Raw genomic sequence first — 19,450 nt, 5'->3', positions numbered from 1 at the left:
TGAACCTGGTCACCCTACACTTACTACAAAACAGCAGAGTCATCAAAAAACAAAAACAAAAAACATGCTACAACACCATAGACCGGAAAAAGATGCATCCAAATGCGTACCTCTACCACTAAAAAGATCACTGCTAAGTTTTACAAAGTGATAAGACTCAAGAGAACTTTATTGTCAACCCATCCATATACAAGTACACAGAAGGGATGAGATTTTGTTTCTCTGGGGCCAATGGTGCTATAATTAATATTTAAAAAAAAGTTATGCTGCGCTTCAGATTGAAGACAAGAATCTTTAGAAAAGCACTGTAACTACCTCTTGTATTAGATTGCGTGTGGTCATTAAGCTGTTTGCTGTTGGACAAGCATCAAACTCTGAAAGGTGAAAAGAAATCTCAAGCTAAACTAAATGTTCAATCTCCTAAAATACCTGAGTTGACATGGCAATAACTTAACTCTCTTCCAGTTAGTGCAGTGTTAGTGAATACATTAGTGCAGGTAGCAAGAGCCTTGAAGCAGCATGGAGGTATTAGGGAAGATGTGGGGCGAAGAAGACGAATGGGAAGAGGTGAGTAGGGAGGGCATACCAACCTGCTCTCACTGCCTTGTTCCTTCTTCTCTCGGACCTTCAGCCACTTCCTCAACAGGAAACGCTTACGTCGCGGAGAGGCACTTGGCGTGGAGCAGCGCGACCAGGAAGAGGGGACGTCTTCATCGCTGGATGGCGTGATCTCAATGGAAGGCAACTGGAGGTACTCCTTGGAGCCGGAGCGGGATCGGGCCGTGAGGTGACCGACAGTTAGCCGCCCCCTTTCGATCTCCTTCTCGCTGGGCACGTTCCTCATGCGCCGCATTTTGAAGCGCTTGCGGCGGAGCGTCGGGGTTGAGGAGCTGGATCGCATGGAGCCATCTGACACGGCGTTGCTTCCTCCGTCTGAGTATGCCGGGGCATCGTTTGGGACGCTCACCTGGAGCGAAGGGGGTCTAAGACTGTCACTCATGCTCCTGACTAGCTTTCTAAAATGCAAATACAACCACTAAAGCTCTTGTTTTTTTAGATCCTTGGTTACAAGAATTGCAAATTCTGCAATTCTGCAGCTTGAAGGCTTTTAGCTACAGAAAAGTTGAGGTTTAGTGCTGAAGAGATGAGGCACAATTTAGATTCTTGACAATCTTTGGTGGACCTCAGCCCAACCAAGTCCTTCTGTTGCTCTTCAGCTGTTGGTTGATATGTAGTTCAGTGGCTGGCTGACAGACTGTGAAGAGCAGTCTAGTGGCAGTAAACCCAGTCTCTCAGGCTGGAGAGGGGAGGGCTGGATTAGATAACAAAGGGGGCTTCTTTTCTGAGAGCAGCAGATGAAACATGTATAAGGCCTGTCAGGGAGTGTAACACAACTCCTTTGCTGGTCCTCCCCAGGGACTGGCAGGCCAAGTTACACACACACACTCTCTTACACATTGGCTATGCTACTGTTCAAGCTGCCAAAGCTGTTACCTTAGCTGCTGTTGCTAATGCTAAAGAGGAAGGCACCAACTGTCAGCCCCTGAATATTGATGCTGATGTTGTGTAAAGGCTGGGTGGTTGTTTGTAGTCACTTTGTGCTCATTTTAAAGTTGCTGAAGCAAAGGAAGACACTGTCGGCCCGGGTTGTGCCCATGCTGGAGGGTGAGGTCCGTCTTGTGCCAGTCAGTGTGTCGCTGTCTCCACGCAGTCGATGCCTACAGGTTAGAGGGAGGTGATAGGACTGCAAGGTACAGGCAAGGCTGAGGGCGATGATGACCAAGTTAAGCAGCCAAACACACACACACACACACACACACACACACACACACTCACACATAAACAGGCAGATAATCAGGCAGGCATAGGGTACAGGAACACACAGGCAGGAACACACCGTGATAGCTGATCACAAGAAACTGGCAGCACTTCAGATGGGATGCACAAACACACAGACACACTCACACGGCCAAATCTTGATCTATTAAACATACAGTGCCTATCCACCACCATGCACCAGCCCCTATCTTTATCAATACCGAATACCTTTCTTCTCTAAAAACGGCGTTGAGCACATCAGAGACCTTTAAACGTTCTGTTCATTTCCACAAACAAAATCAGAGATAACAGACAACCTCTATAGATAACTGCCACTGTATACAATAGATATCTGCTTTGTGGGTTAAAGGGCGCCCACAGTGAGGACATCTACTTACAAACCCAAAAACAAAAGAACCCTCTCACCAAATGTTTGACCCTTGAGTTTTGCTGAATGAGGGCCAAGACCACACCTGCCAGTTTTGCAAGTGCAACTGGCAAGCAAACTGAAGAAAAATACGATAAAAATGGGGCATGGTAGAAACCATCACATAGGAAGTGGGAGACCCAGATCAAAATAACACAGACACAAAGTCAATAGTAAACACAACCATCTGCGTTCTTCTCATACCCTACACCATTAGCATCACTAGAATAATTTCTCTGTACATATGGCATATACAGAGGATTTCATATTAGAAGATCAGAAATGTGGAAGGGACAAGTGTAACTGATTTGGAATTAGGGCTACATGATATGGAAAAAAAAATTATACTGATGATAATTTTAATCTAAGCTTTGGTGCTGCTCTGACTCACAGGGGAACACAACCATGCAATAATCTAGCCTAGAGGAAGTGAACGTATGAAAAAGCCTGTTGTTAAATGGGACAATTGTGAAAAGGCCTAATCTTCCAGATGATCCAGGAGACCTAGTAGAAGTGGGATTTGACAACAGCAATGCAGAAGATAATGTTAGAAAGGCCAAGACAAAAATGACTCCAAGCTTTCTGGCAGAGGGGTTTTAAAGCAGCAGGAAGGTAGCTAAAGTGATTGTAAAGCTCATATCTTGCATCCTGAAAATTGGACTTTAGGAAATTGTCTTTCTGTAATATATAATGTAATACAACATTTAACCTGTATCACTGTGGCCAACAGACATATACAACTGTCATCAGCATAGCAATGGAATGTAATGGTATGTCAACAAATACTGTGTCTTTTAGTTTGAACGTAAATAATCGAGAGTTGAGTAATTTTAACAGCATGCATTTAAAAATCAGGATGTTAACCATTCAAACTGTGTAACACCGACCCACTGCATCAGTCCCTTCATCAGTGTAGCCTGAACAGTTGTCTAAAAGGCTCCATTGAGGTCAACAAGCACCAACACAGAACATTGACTTATCTGCAACCATCAAAATATGATTGGAGACATGGAGCATTGCAGTATCAATGCTATGGTATTGAAAGAAGCATGACTGAGACTGCTTGGCTACTTCTAGAACTTGCAAGGAGATAACTTTTTCAATATCTTTGAAAGTAAAGGAAATTTGGAGATGGGCCTATATTTAAGTAATAACCATGTACTGGTCAGATAAATGGCTTGTATTAGAAGGCCTGTACTGATTTTGAGGAACTATAGATAAAACTGTTAATTCAAACATTGTTATCAGTGTAATAGAGATAGCCAGCCAAATATTGCATGCTCCCTTTGGATTTCGCCAACAGGGATTCATTCACAAATATTTGACTTAAAGCAATTGGGCTGTTTAAAAGTCAGTGGCAAAAGGCAGGAATACTGTGCGCTTCAGTTTGCAAATTCTCATTCTTGGTGAAAGAAAACCTTTCAACTTCTTACTTAAGAAAGAGATTTATTGTTTTTATTGCACAAAGCATCTTACAACAATTTTACATTACATAAGTTAGAATACTGAAGAACTAAAACTTCTCTACCAGTTCCACCAGGTTAATACTCGACATATCTGCATATTCTTTACTGAGTGAAATTCTGCTATAATTACAGTTAATCTAAATGCATTTATCTGTTTTACATTTTGTACACTGCTTTTTTATTCAATATAACAACTGTGTCATTACTAATGATGTCCTTGTATGTTACTAGATAAATCATAGATAATAATGAACTTATCATTTATTCCACTTCCATTATTGTGTTGTGTGTAAATGCATTAGTGACATACCTTCAGACGAAGTTGTAAACAAAAAGGAAGCAACTGCTGACAGACGGAATATAATTTATGCATGTTTCATTGTGTTTATGTTCCAATAAATATGTGCTATGTGTATCTGAGCAAATGCACAAAGACACACACACGCACACACATGCACACACATGCACGCACGCACACACACACACACACACACACACACACACACACTCTGACCTGGAGCTGAGTGTGGAAGTGGGGAAACATCATGTATTAATCATGGCAAGACAACGTTTCTTGTTACAGTTTCACACGTTCTAGTCTAGCCTTAGGTCGTACTCTGGCATCGCTGGGCTCAACTCATGTGAGCAGGTGATGTCATGATTGAGCATGTGGGCATGGCTAGGAATGTAGTTAAAGAGTGTTGTTTAAAGCAACTGCCATGATTTTTATGTGTTGATATTTTTAGATTAGCCATTTTCTCAGAGAAAAGAGAAGCACTGTGAAATACTGCTCTCTAGCTGGAGAGCGTGTTGATACACCTGTGCGGTAAGTACACTATAATAATATTAAAAAATAGAGTGCACAGCAGGAAGGACCCGAATGGTCTAGCCATCTTGCATCTCAGTGCCTTGTGCACTTTGCCATGCATACATTAGTGGAGTCAACAGATGGACCTACCACGGAGAAGCTTTGCTGTTACAGCTGAGACAGAGATCACAGTTTTCCATCACCGTGATGGCTACACAGCACAGAACCACCATGTGATTGCTTGCTTTTCACGCATCATTACTGACCATCAGAGTTCAGCTCTATTGTTCCCCACTTCTCTATTCTTAGCACTGTGTCCCTGTCAACACAATGTCAAAGACTGTGGGCAGATTACACAGGCATGTTGATGCTGATTAAACTAACGCTCATGAAAATACATGCTGCATAAAGTGCTCTGAGGGCAAGGGCACAAAACATCAGAGCATCTGAGGACTGGGACATCTCTTTGTCATGGTGGATTAAGACTGAAAGAACTACAACAATGAAGAGGCTGCAACAATCCTATATCTACCTATATAGATACAGGTACAGATATAGGTGCTATGAAACTAAAGTGTAATGATTAATGATTGGTTGATCACGGTTGTGATAGTGGATGCAATTTGGGGGGCTGCTTCCATAGTTTCATGGTAAAGTCATGTAGCCAGAACAGGTGAAAAACAATTTATTTAAATGGAAAGGAGAGTGCATCTTTAGTTTATTCTGTGTTCTCCTTGGCAGGTCAAAGTATTTAGAAATCATATGCGAAAGGAGAAAGTAATGGACAGAGAGCTGCTGGCAGGCTGAATTAGAGGTTTAGCATTGGCGTCTCTGCAACAGTCAGGACATCTATGATCAACGAGTAAAGTACAGGAAGTGCCAAAGGCAGCCAGGGTCCAGAAGTATGTCCTCTCTACAAACTCAAAATTAAAACGTTTTATACTAACAAGAGCAGTTTAGAAATGTGTCTTTGGTGTTACCAAATTAACATTCACATTATTTTAATTACACATTATTATGTGTTTTATGGTATTTGTTACTTCGGCAAAGAAGCAAAACATGCAAGAAACTGTTGAAAATTTGATGTGTGGGATGTGAGAACCTTTTACCTAACAAAAGTGATATTTTCAAACGGAATGAACAAAAACGAGGAGACACATAAAATTAAATAAGTTTTTCACATAAAATATTTATACCCTGCCTCTGCGTAATGTCTTCCTCACAGGCTTGATGCTATTGATGTGCCATGTTGTGGAGTCAATACTAAACAACCCGCTCCCCATATAAAGCTTTCTCCATGAGCAATTACTCACTAGCGAGGTTATTTTCTGTCATGAGACATTTTAGTCATTTATTACTAACAAAGAAGTTACATTAACAGCAACAATGCTAAAAGGCACACTAAAAGAGTAACGTTTGTCACAAACGTTGGGGGTTTTCATTAGGCTTCATAAACAAACTTTAACATATAGCTACTTAAATAGTATTATATTTTATGATGTATCCACAGTGCATCCTTCTTAATCAGAGCTGGCAGGCATTCCTATGTCCTGCTGTTCTCATTATAAAAAGGGCTGCCTCCTCCTTCTCTTTGGTCCACATCTATAGAGACTTGCTGTACTGATCAAAAGCAGAGCTTTTCATCTCTTATTTAGAGACCCTGCTTTCTATAAATAGCTTTGTTACACTATGGAAGCAGGCACAGCTCTTTAGTCAACTATAACACAGTATGTGGCATTATGTGAGACTGTAGTGAAGACCCATATTAGCTGAATCGGAGCCACAACTATGATGAAAGGGAGTTGAGACAAACTGAATCAACTGAGCAAAAAAATATGACTGAATGAGTTTGGTTGGTTCCAAAATCATTGCATTTTAATTGAGGTTATGCATTGGGAATGCTGCCATTGAACGGTGTTTATCGTATTTGGACAAATCTATTATAAATAAATTTGAGGTGAAAAAACAGGCCATACAGTTGCTGAATATGCTTCATTTTATACCTACATGTTCTTCACAAAGTTCAGAATTTTCAGAAGGCTGCATGTCATATCCTCATTGAAGCATACAATAATTCATTAATTGATAAACTGGTACACACACCAGGTCAAAGTAAGATAAAGAGTACAAACAGAGGGTGAAGGAGAATCCAACAACATAAAATGAACCAGCAAAATAGCCTGTTATTTTTAAATGAGTAACTAAAGAAGTAAAGGAATGTAATATTTTATAGGTAGTACCAACTTGGGAGAATAGCATGGATAACGAGGGAAAGCAGCAGTTTTTGCAGAGTCTGATCAGAATCAGCCCTACAGAGCCTTAATAAATGCAATGATACTGTAAACAAGAAAGTCAGTCACTGAGATAAAGAGGAATCAAACTGGCTTCAGTTGCAGACAAGTCCATAATGTCTGGATTCTGCATTCAAGGCACCAAACACAAAGCCAAATAAAATTACAGCGTTTTAATCTCTGCGACACCAAGAGCTGTCTGAATTAGGTCTTATTGGCTCTATTAGATTTCAGTTTTACGACAGTAATTAGGAGCCATTAAGTGATGGTAGTTAATGAAGTGGTGACAAGACATTCTATTTGGATCTGTCATGCCATAATGCCCCTCACATTTGGTGTTGCTAATATGAGTGATGTGTTTATGTGGCTGTAGGTTTCCATCTGGCTGTATTAACGCCGCACTAATCCTGTACAAGTGGCCCAAAACTCTGCTGCTAAAATTGGGATGAAATCTGGAGTGTCTGAACACTTCAGACATAATATTAATTGGCAGGTTCTACTTTTGGTTTAAACAATGCTTTTTCCCTTTCAGACTTTAGGGTAATATACCATACCAGCCCATGTTGTCAGAACTTAAGTTTCAAACTGAAAATGAAACTAAAATCAGGTGTTGCTTTTGGAGCTCCATTTGATATAATATTCTTCTCCCATCTGAGGAAGTGAAACTGTACCAATTTTTAGATCCATGCTCACAACTCATCTTCACAGCTTAAACTTCACATTAACTCACAATCCAGTGAACTGCACTATTATCATTATTTTACTTTGTTTGCTAATGAACAGATTTATTTACTTCTAGTCAGGTATTCCAACTGATGGTTTAAAGCCCTTTAAAAGCCTCTTTACTATAATGTGGTGTAGTGACAAAGGAAAAGGGAAAACATTTCAGGGAAATACAGTGCTATGGGGGTTTTGTTTTATTGTCAGTCATTTCAATAGGTCTGGTCAATGCCTTTACCCAAGCCAGTACATGGAAATCCCCCCTCCCACCTCTCCTCAGGTTGAATATTCCCACTGAAAGCACATATTTTAGCGGTCTGAACGTCTACATACAGTAAAAGACATATTTTTTAGCACCATATATAATAATAATGAAAGTTATTATAGTTTGCAGGTCTAGATGATACGTTTAGAATGCACTCTATGAGAAGTCTATGATTGGGGTCACAAAAATAAAGCCTGAAAACACAGGACAATAATCAATACAACAATAATCTACATGACCAACAAGAGCAAAGTGTATGTCCAAAAAAAAACACAAACACACTGAAATCACTCTCAAGAATCTCATCCTTGAACACAACCTATAAAACTACACCAGTGATGTGAAAACAACTGCAAGCAACAGCACTGTCTGTTCACCAACTGTCATTTCCTGTGGGGTTAAGAGGCATTTTCCCAGGCCTGACAGCCCCAAACAGCTGAGAGAAGAAGGGCTGTCGGAAACTGTGAAGCTGTGACATGCATTCAAAGTGGTCTTATTCAGAGAGAGAGAGAGAGAGAGAGAGAAAAAGAAAGAGAGAGAGATGGCCACAGCAACAGCCACTAACAGTTGAGGGTACTGACTGCTCTGGTTGGGGTCATGCTGTTGTTTTGCTGCAAGTGAGCGACAGATCTTTCCTCAACAACAAAATCTCCAGAACAGTAATACATTCAAGCATTTCTTGGATCCAGTTCTAGTTCATGGTAGAGATGTGCAAAGGTGGCTGCTCCACAGTGGGAACCTGGGTTTCTGAGATGCTGCAGTCACTGTGTTGGTTAAGAAAAAGCTCGACCACCTACTGTAACTGTTTCCCGAAACAAAATGTTTTAACAGTTTGATTTCTGCATGTGTTAAGTGTTATGTGTACTATAAATAAGTAGGTTGTTAAGAGGTTTCCAGTTTTTGTGCTAATCTACAATAAACAAATCGCAGGGCTATGAGCTGGACGTTGAAAAGAAATTGAGACCGATCTTCTCGTTTGAGTTTGGTTAAGATGGCAATCAAGTATAGTTTCCAAAAATGTTCAACTGTTCCTTTAATATGGTTATTTTGACTATTTCTCTTTTAGCTTTAAATGTCACATGCTCATACTATATGAAAAGAAAATGTCAGAGACTATAAATGCAGATTATCATGTCTCACAAAGTAAATCACAGGGCACCTGCAAAGACACACACACACACTGAACAAGATCCTGCTGTGACACATGGGGATAAAATGCAGATTCAGCTTGAGCCCCCCCTGAAGAGTTTTTTCTCAACACATGCTGTGCTGCATGTGCATAAGACCACAGACATGTTCTCTCAAACAGCTGGACAACAGTCACATTATAAAACCAACCAACCAAGGATCTGAGTCTGTTACAGTCACCACCACACAATGTTCATGTAGACATCTGTGACTTGAGCAGGACAGGTACATCTATTAAATCAATAAAAATTATTTCACAAAAGTTGTAATAGCTTCTGAACCAGAGCTTGTTTTGTGTTGTTTTTGTGTGTTTCCTACATCCTGTATTTTAATTACCTACCTACCTACAGCAGTGATTGCTCTATGTTGTCTATGAATGTAATTCAGTGCTGTTGTAATCTGCTCTAGGCTATTACCTTAACAAGAAGTCAGCAGCTCTCAAATGTGCACCCAAAACCACCAGTGGCTCCAGAGGGTGTATCAGTAGTAGTGGTCGACCGATTAATTGATCGGCCGATTAATAGGGCTGATCATTGGCATTTTGAGATAATCGGCATCGACTTATGCCTGCGCTCACAAGGCCGATTTAAACAAAAAATGTCTGCAGACTAGGGGTGCAATGAATAATCTACGTAGTCGACAAAAACTGATGACCAAATTAGTTGCCAACTAATTTAATTATCGATTAGTTGTTGACATCATCGGGCAGTAGTGACACCGCTTACTGGAGTGAAGTGAACAATAGCGCGGTGACAACACCTTCACGATCAAAAACTTCCAAAGTGCGGGAGCATTTCACTCATAACTCAGCCAAAAAGGTTGTGAAGTGCAACATTTGCAAAGTTGACCTTGCCTGGCATGGGTCACATCAGTTATGCTGGAGCACCTGAAGAGGAGGCACGTTGGCTCTCTGAATGATGAAGACTCGTCTAGGTATGCGAGTTAGCTAGCTAGCTAGCTTAATGTTAAAAACCATGTTACTTCAGGTTATGAGCTGTAACATTTTCCATACATTTTCTCTTGATCAATGAATTGTTGATGACGCTGAGCGTAGCCGATAATTATTGTACACAAACGATCCTGTTCACATTCCAAATGTGCCCTAACTTTACAATCTGTTGCATCGTTCACGGCAACGTTTACGGCTGGAGAATGTGCTGCTGCCGAGTGCTCAAGTTCAGACACCAGAGAATTTGATACTTTCTACAACTCCTGTCTATGCGAGCCCAATGTGGGTGGCATTCGAATTAACTCGAACGATTTATGGGTTTGTTTGATCTCGTTCGAAGTTGACTTTTGGAAAAAAAGTGACAGCCCTAATAACTCACTGCTGCTATAACAACCTGTTTGGTCCATGACAGGATCTCACTTGAACATTCTGTTGTATCAGCAGGAAAGTTAATTAAAATATGTATTTTTGAATGAAGTATTCATCTTTATTGTTAGTTAGCACATGCCTAAAACAACCTCAAGCTAAATTTAAAAGCTGATAAATAAGAGCCATTGAGTAACTGTGCGCTTCATAATCCTAATAGTCGATTATTCGACTATTTGATAATCCAATAGATTATTGGATTATCAAAATAGTCCCCACTCGTACTCCCGACGAGCCGAGGTCGTAAAACATTTATCAGATTTGTCATTTGGGATGGCTGTGGGACGGTAAGCAAGTGTAACTGTGAAGCCTTTTATTGTCGTCTCAAGTCAACAATCTGCCATCGTAAGCGATTGATTTGAAGAGAAAGCTAGTGTTAACGTTATCAACTTGCCGGAAATCTAGTCCCTTATGGCAGTATTTCACTGAGCCAACAAAAAAACCACACAAAATGATACTGGAATTGTATATCGGCCGCCCTGCTCTCTAAATATCACCATCTGCATTGGCCATTGAAAAACCGATTTCCCAAGCAATAAAGAGAGGCCAGCTACCTTTATTTGAAGTAAAGTATGCAAGACTATACTTCTGATCTGAACTAATTCCTGCTCCGCTCTGGGGAGCATATTAGGGCCTATATTCACACAGTAAGTTCAATACTGTGTACAGGACTTTAAGTTCGTACATTTACACATTTAGAACTTATAAGAATGCAAAATAAACTACACATGAAACATAAAAAAGAAACTGAAAATAGTAATTTCCATGTATATTGACCACTAAGTGAACTTACTATATAATAAGACATAGTCCCTAATTAATAACAAAACAAACAAACAAAAATACCCAGGTGAAACCTTTTACTTCTATCAATCTGGCTACATAAAATGGAGACATCACAACTATCAGATGGTAAGATGTGGTCTTATCAAGATGTTGATGGACTGCCATGCAAACCCGAAACCCTGCGACTGATGCACACCCGATTCACACTGGACGGGTTCTTTCATTACTAAGATAGCCTAAGTTAAAGGGACCTGGGAACCCCTGTACAAACACAGCATGTAGATGTTCGATCATTTTAGGTAGATGTGTTTATTTGAGCACTTAATAAAGTTTGGTGATGCAAACACAGCAGCATCTGTCTCAGAAAGGCACCAGGAACTGGACAGACACAGCAAGTGCAATAGAGCCCTTTGCTCAGAACGATGCAGGAAATTATAGCCTACTTTACATATGTGGCATCCATATTCTGTCGAGAAATACACTGTTTACTAAGCGCCCTACTATTTAATCACTGTATTTAAATCAATGGCGACATTTAAATTGTGAATGTATGTCGCGCGCTAAGTTTTCACGTTTATTTAACTGCTCGCGTTACCGACTAAACTGACGTCGTTCCGGGTTGTGCACTTCAGACTGACAGCGCAAAACATTTATGGACAAAGTAACTACTGTCAGGACCAACAAACCTCAGGAAAAGAAAAAAAAAAAACTCCGGTAAAAGTTTGACATGTTTGATCAGTGTGTGAGGTGCGTTTTTACCTTCGAGTCGACCTCGCCAACTTCCACAAACTTGTCCGTCCACTAGACTCACACCGCCAAACCCAGAGGATAACGTCATGCACGACACTCATCCATGCTGACAGGTAAAACGAATCCAGTGAGCTCGGCTGCGTTGTCTGGCAAACTCAAATCAGTGCATCTTGGAGGCGGAGACCCGCAGCCCGTTACTTCACGGATGAGAGCCGCAGAGAGCAGACCACTGAGCGGTGACCTATCAGTGTCTGACCAAACACCACAAATGACCTCCCTTCTTTTAACCTCTTAGTGGCCTGAGTGCTGCGCGAGATCGACCTGTTTTTTTTTTTTTTTTACTTTCCATAATTTATGATATCATTATTCATGAAATGTAGTAGGCTATCTGTTATATCAGGGTGTATTTGGTAGCCTATTAAATATCTATGCTGTGCAGTGTGTAGCAGTGGGGTCTAAACATTGAACATTGAATTTCAAAGGATCCTCCACACTGATTCATTCACCAGAAAAAAACAAACAAAACACTGATAAGGAATGCATAACAACTTGTAGATATTTCTATTATTCAATCAACACATATCTCAGGTTGGACAAAAGCAGATGTGTGCTGTCGACTCTCATGGGCATCTAAAATTACGCCAGGGTCCTTGAAAACATTTGGAGAGCTGCAGCAATCGGAAGTTTTTGTTTCATTGTTTTACAACATTGAATAAAAAAAAGACCCTGCAATGTCAGAGTGAAAACAGATCTCTACAAAGAGATCAACAAATATTAAATACAAAATGCATGTTTGTATGAGTGTTCACCCCCTTTAATAGGACACACCTACAAATCATCATCACTGTTGCAGCCAACTGGTAGAAGTCTAATCATTTGTTGAATGGAGATCACCTAGTGTGTGTAGTCAAGGGGTTTCAGTTGATCATAGTATAAATGCTGTATCTGGTAGGTCCTACTCTGGGTGTGTCAGAATTGTTGCAAACCCTCCACCATGAAGACAAAGAAACGCTTAAAGCAATTCTGCGAAAAGCCGATGTTGTAAAACAATAAAACATAAAACCTTCCAAGTGGGGTGAGTACTTTTTATAGGCACTGCATAAGACCAAGAAAGACAATAATGATCTCTACAATGGATGGAAAACAAAGAAACACATTACGCAAGTACACAAGTACTACAACCAACTGTGCGTTACAGTGCGTTCCATGTTTATATGTGTAACAAACTAAGCACAAATTAGCCATACTACTCTAGTATGTATTATTATAGTATAGATGACATTCATTACACATTTAGATACTAGATACTGTAAGTTTGACATGCAGACTGAAGACGGTAAGTGCAAGTACATACATGGAGAATTTACAAATCTTGGAAATCACTGTATTTTGTAATTTTTTTTTTCCAGCAAATGCTTAAACTCTTGCAGTTAGAGTTATATTCAGCCCTATATGATGACTAAGAAAATGCACATTTTGGACTCTTCAAATCCAGTCGAATCCAATCCACCAAAAATGACATTACACAGAAATTGAAAAAAAAAGGTAATGACAGCAAAAAAGACATTAAACAGGTAAATATCACCAGAGTTTTGAGTGAGAGAGTAAGATTGGAAGTAAGACAGTGGCATATGCTAGTGTCTGTATACAGTGGCTGCAGAGAGACATGCAGAGAAGCACACCAGCAGGGTGCACACTCACTCAGATTGAGAGAAATTCCCCCTCGTGTGAGACTATGAGACTATTCAAAACCAAACCAAAATTTCATTTGGTCCTCTTCAGCGCAGTCAAGCTGACCTTCGTCACTCACTTATCAGTTTTAAAAGATGACACAAATAGGGAAGATTACAGTCTGCAGTGACTTGTTATGTCACAGATCATGAAGCCAGACCTTCTCTGCCTCTTTGGGAAAAAATGGTTAAAGGTTACAGACAATGTGGGCTGTCTGTCTGTCAGTGTGTGCTAAACTGTGTGTGTTTGTGTATTGTCAACCCTCCCTCTCTGAGCGTGACTTTTTCTGGGTCCTTATGCATGGAGCATGCAAAAGGCTGTTGTCTGGCAGCAACAACTCGGTTCTTGGATTCTATGGACGGCTTGAACAATGTCTCTATTGATGAGAAAATGACAGAAAATAAGAGAGAGAAAAAGACAGACAGTCCAGCAAATGAAAGAGAGACAGATCTGCAGTTGTCAGATTATGATCAACATCATTAACTGTCATACAAACAATTTTTACTAGAGAAATCAGGCTTCAGAGATTTAAATTAAACCACAAATGGCCTGGGATTTCCATTACAGTGCTATTTTAAAATGCAGATGAATTCAAAATATGATGTAGTCCAACCAATGTTTTTTTTTATCCCTCTGGCCACTTAAGATAATTGAAACTCCCATATCTCATCAAAAGCATGGCTTTTGATTGACTTCCATTAGTCTGCTCTCCTCAGGCTACAAACATGGGTTAATAGCATTTTCTTTTCATGTTTTGTCCTTCTAAATCTTCTATCTCTGTAACTTCAGTGAACTGTCTATGCATCTGGTGCAAACGTATCATTCAAACTCTAAAACACAAGGGAAAACTTGCGCAATATTCATCTCTAGTACATGGCATTTTATATATAACACATGCAACATATTCTCGGATGAAGCTAACACCATTTTATGTTTAGAGACAGACAAACATAAATTATAGACTTACAGATACTAAAGCTAGATTGCTTCACTGGGACAATTAATGGATTTTCACACTTGCATGAAGTCTATTACAGCTATTGGTCCTGACCTTTTACAGCTATTAGTCCTCACCTTTGAGGGTAATGAGATTCAGATCCAATTCATATTTACACCAAAAGAATCAAATATTTGACTTCAAGTTGGTTAATTATCCATGGCAAATAAAGATCTGGTGATTTTTAGCATTTGGACTATTCGTGAACTGTTAAAAGAAAGATGAAAGTTTGTTCAGAGATGACGTTCAGAGATGACACTGATGTAATTTTACTATACATCTATAAAATTCAATAGAATTATTCTGAAGCTAGCCACAAAACCCTGTTGATGGACCAAGTGTATGAACAACTGGTATTGACTGATAAGAGGGCAAGTGGCAATCAAAGCTTTAGAAAAACAAATAATTTAAAAGGTGTTTGTTTTACATTTAGATTTAAAACTGTCTTTCCTGCTTCTCCTGAATCACCTAAACATATCTCATGTTTGTGTGCCAGAGTCTAAGTGTGCGCTTGAGTGATAGAAAGGTACATCGTCCGTTTTACTAAGTTGGGTACTCAGCCTGAAATAGCTACTCTTTGATAAGACTCCAATTATACTGTGAAAGGGTTCAGTTACAATGAGTCAGTGCTCCGAGGAATAGGAAATCACTGTAGGTGCTGTTGTTGTAATGTGCAGTCACTGAGAGTAATTCATGGCACACACTCTGTAACTACTCTGCCATTCATAGACACCACATTACTGCCAACCGGGCAGCTTATGGATTCATAAAATCCCATATCAGCTATCCTTTAGCCCACATGCACAGAGCGGCTGCAGTGTCTTTGCATATAGATAAAGTGCACAAAATAAGAGTAACACATTACAATATAAGACCATGGCTGCGTCCAAAATCACTCTCAATTTACTATATAGTGCACTTTATTTACCCTCCGCCATTTTATTTGAGGGCTTGAATTGTGAAAGTGAAATGTATCCACTGTATAGTGCGCTTAAAAAATCCTACACTGGAATAAAAAAGTAGTGTCCATGGCATGTTCACTACCTTCTGCAACAATCCCACAATGCAATGTGTCACATCTCATAGACACATTTACCCTTGTGCGACTCTACACTCGTCAGTGATGATGCAAAATGATGATGATTCATAAGTGTCCGAGATATCGATTTACTGCTCACTATAGAGCAAACTACTGAGTGTTTATAATATAGGACGTAATGAATGAATGAAAGAGGGAGTGATTTCAAACACATCCAACAGCTCTATCACAAAGTCCGGCTTGCAAATTTGTCTTAAATATTGTCTTAAATTACCTTATAGGGTGTTTCTGTTATATTGTCCACTGTCCACTGAGTATGGGCATATTTAAGATCAGTTTGCACATGCCCCGACATGTAACAACCCATCACCTGGATTTGTCACTCTTTGTTTTATCGTATGATCCCCATGAGATTAATGTGAATGGTGTAACGTGGAAAAGGAAACAGTGTAATGCCACAGAAAAGATGATGTGGTATGGAGGCAGTTTCAGGAGAAATTAAGCTTGTACAAACTTTCAGTAATTAGCTGGGCACTTTCCTTTGCTACACAATTGGCTTTTCATTTCAATTATCATAAAATGACCTTATAGCACTGCTAAGGGTGGCCACAAGTCATCAAATGATGTTAGTGATGCCATTTTCTATAATGTCCCTCCCTCTGTCCAGTCCTGTGAAACTCTAGTCCATGCTGCCACCCAATGAGCAACTGGAGGAAATTCTAAATGTCACCATACCTGTTTAGAGAAAAACTAGAAACCTGAACTGCTCTCAGCTTCATTCTAAGGTTGTTTTAGTGCTGCCAGGCTTACTGTATTACTGACCCATCACCTGAAACACTTTGCAGTTTTGAGGTTCAAGCGGTCTCGGATTGACAGCACTTGCAACAGCAGTGATCGACGTGAAGCTAGGCTATCTACACGTACAGTTTTTTTCTAAATTTGCTGCATACAGCTATGCTGCACAGCCTGCTGCACTGCACAGTTTAACGCTCTTATGAGTCTGTGATCGCCGGAGAGAAAGAATAAAAGGGAGGAAAAAGAAAAACAGAGAGACAAACAGGGAAGGATGTAGGAGAATCTGCAGGGTTTGCACCAATCTTGGTAAAGTCATGGGGAGTATGCTCCAACATCACATTCATCTTCAGCCGCCTATCTGACAGTTTCAGAAGGATGGAGAGAGAGGAATCTGGAGTTGTTATTTTCTACTCCCACTCCTTCCCACCATCATTCATGAAAAGACGCTTTCACATACATTTTGTGTACAAGATATGAGGTAATATATATACAGAACAGGCGTGGGGTTGAGACAATTTTGCTTGGTTTCCACTGTAACAATAGGTAGATGAATGGCCGTTCACTGCTATATTTAACAGTTTTAACTTCAGATTATTAAAGTTTGTTTACTGGTGTGTTGCATGCATTGATTCTGCTTGTTTGCAAAGGAGTTTAAATGACTAGAACTGAAATAAAAGACACTAATCGTGGGTTTTAATTTCAACAGAGTCATTTTAAAATACATAGATTTTTACTTCATGAATAAGGTTGAGTTCATCCTCCAAAGTGTCAAAGCAGGCTTTGCTTTCCCCCCCAAAGTACACAATCTTACACATACACACACAAGCACATATGTATAAGAACCTGCACACACACACACACACAAATTAAATGCCTACATTTATTTATAAACCAAATGTGCATAATTATCACTAATATGATGTTGCATTGAGGAAATCATAAGCAGCTACTTTGATACGTGGGTTATAGGCTCATAAGGTTAACGCTTTTTCACCCACAGTCTCTCAGAATAAAACGGCTTTTTATCTTTTTATCTTAAGAGTCTATGAATGAGTGGACTGAAAGGAAGTTTATCATTAATGCTTGTCAAATTTCAGAAGAACCAACATTTACAAAATGACTCATATTTAGTTTTATTGGTAATGAGGAGGAAAGTGAAATGTCAGCTATTAAAACTTTTAATGCTTTTTTTCTCTTTAAGTGGGCAACTTTTAGCACCTACAGTTCAAATACAGTTTCTAGTATCCTCTCTCTGTCTTTCTGTTTGTTTCTCCGAGAACTGTCTGATAATGCAGACATGTTATCGAAATAATAGCAAGATACACCTTGAAAAGTAGCTGTGAAGCATCTCTTCACATAAATGTGTTTGTGGATGGTCTTTTAGGTTATTAAGAGTGTATATTCAGTTTCCAATTCCAGAAACTTAAAAAACTAATTATGCTAATTTGTTAATTGTACATTGTTTCAGAGAGGTGTTGATCATGGTAATTGACCACATGAGCAGCTCTCTAGCTTGCTGTAATAGGGGTCGCTCACAGCAGCTGCTAAACCTGAGATTGCAAACAAAACTCTCCAGAATAAATGTAGACATCTGGCCGTAGACAGCAGGGAGAGGAAGGGGTAGAGTTAAAATGAAGCCTTATTCAAGCTATTAAATAAGTTTTGCATTGTTGCTGAAATCTCTCTGGGTGTGTTTGCTGCCTTTCAATTGTGTATGATTATGTCATGTAATGAGGTATCAAGTAATGAGGTCATATTTGGAAAGTTAATTTACTGTTGGTATTCCAGTGCTGCTCCCTTGCAGACTGTAGGAAATTATTCTGACAACGCTTGTACGTCTTATAAGAATGCACCACTGATTTATTACACAAAATAACATATCTGAAGTCACCTAGCCACTTGGCTGCATAGGGCCAGCCATGAATTATTAATATAGCTCTAGGCAAAATTGCAATTTCAGGCGTATCTAGAGCACTGACATGAAGATTTTTCTTCATGCTGCATGTGTAATAATCATGGTTTAAAAAGAGGGATTTATCTGTAGCACTAGTGAGTGGGGAGCTAATAAAAGGATTATTCAGATGGTTTGTTTAGACAGAAAATGAGTAAGAGGAACAGAATATTAAGAAGCTAACAGTAGTGGGATGCCAAATGTTTGAGATATTGATAACTTAACTTTTATGTTGATGTGACAAGTAAAACTAAAGTTGTAGTTGGCATACAGGTGTTGGTACTGTAATTTATTCAACATGAGAATGACCTGGCAACCAACAGTCCTCCTGCAAATACATGGAGACACTATAAATTTCACATTTAACTTACACACATTGACTTAAATCTGGAAGGTTTTACTGATCTTTAAAAATCATCCTCTCATTATATTTTCATTCTGCTAGAGTACACAAAGTCAACTGAGCATCCAAACAAAGCAAGGTCAAACTCTCATTCATCGCATCCTGTTCTGGTGACCATAGTTTCATTCCCCTACACAGTGCAGCGCAGATCATAAATCCCCAAGATAATGGTAAAATGACATGTGGATGTTATGGCCTGCCACTGTTATAGATGAACCAGCTGTGAGTCATTGTGTCCTCACGCTGGTTTGACATGGAGTCTTATTCCCAGATGAAACTTCACCACACACCACCGCAGCACAGTGACATGTCTCTATAACAGGAGAAGTTAGCACATAGGGGCTTTAAATCTATAGTATACTGTTTATATCATGGTATGTTGGGTCATAGCAGTAGAGTGAAACACCTCAGGGAGCACGGCAGCTTATTGTTGGGTGAAGCTGACAGCCAACTACTCAATAGTTTTTAGGATTTCAGCTTTTGGCAACAATCCTCTGGTCCTTTTCAGCGAGTAAATATGTTAAACCTTTTTTTTTTGTAACAGAATGACAAACAGTGTACAGCTGAGTCTGCAGACAAGGACAATCTGTCGTCTCCACAACACTCTGAAAATATTCTTTGATAAAGTGTGATGAAGTCA

General features: G+C 39.6%; 1 protein-coding gene across 13 annotated transcripts in view; it reads right to left on the bottom strand.

Annotated features, from left to right (window-relative positions):
• gramd1bb (GRAM domain containing 1Bb) overlaps positions 1-19,450 on the bottom strand; it is a 124,721-nt gene that overhangs the window by 72,303 nt on the left and 32,968 nt on the right. For 10 of the 13 annotated variants that reach the window (XM_044201570.1, XM_044201575.1, XM_044201574.1 and 7 more), the window contains exon 2: positions 591-1,718. The exons of 1 other annotated variant lie outside the window; for it this stretch is intronic. In XM_044201570.1, coding sequence (XP_044057505.1) covers positions 591-1,000 — 410 coding nt within the window. In that variant the 5' untranslated portion in view covers positions 1,001-1,718. Of the gene's footprint in view, positions 1-590; positions 1,719-11,903; positions 12,319-19,450 lie in introns of those variants that run through there. 2 more of the 13 variants (XM_044201571.1, XM_044201583.1) reach the window with 2 other exon arrangements.

The sequence above is a fragment of the Siniperca chuatsi genome, linkage group LG7, assembly GCF_020085105.1.
Source record: "Siniperca chuatsi isolate FFG_IHB_CAS linkage group LG7, ASM2008510v1, whole genome shotgun sequence".
Lineage (NCBI taxonomy): Eukaryota > Metazoa > Chordata > Actinopteri > Centrarchiformes > Sinipercidae > Siniperca > Siniperca chuatsi.
The sequence above is the reverse complement of the archived record's forward strand: the minus strand, read 5'-3'. Positions and strand labels throughout refer to the sequence as shown.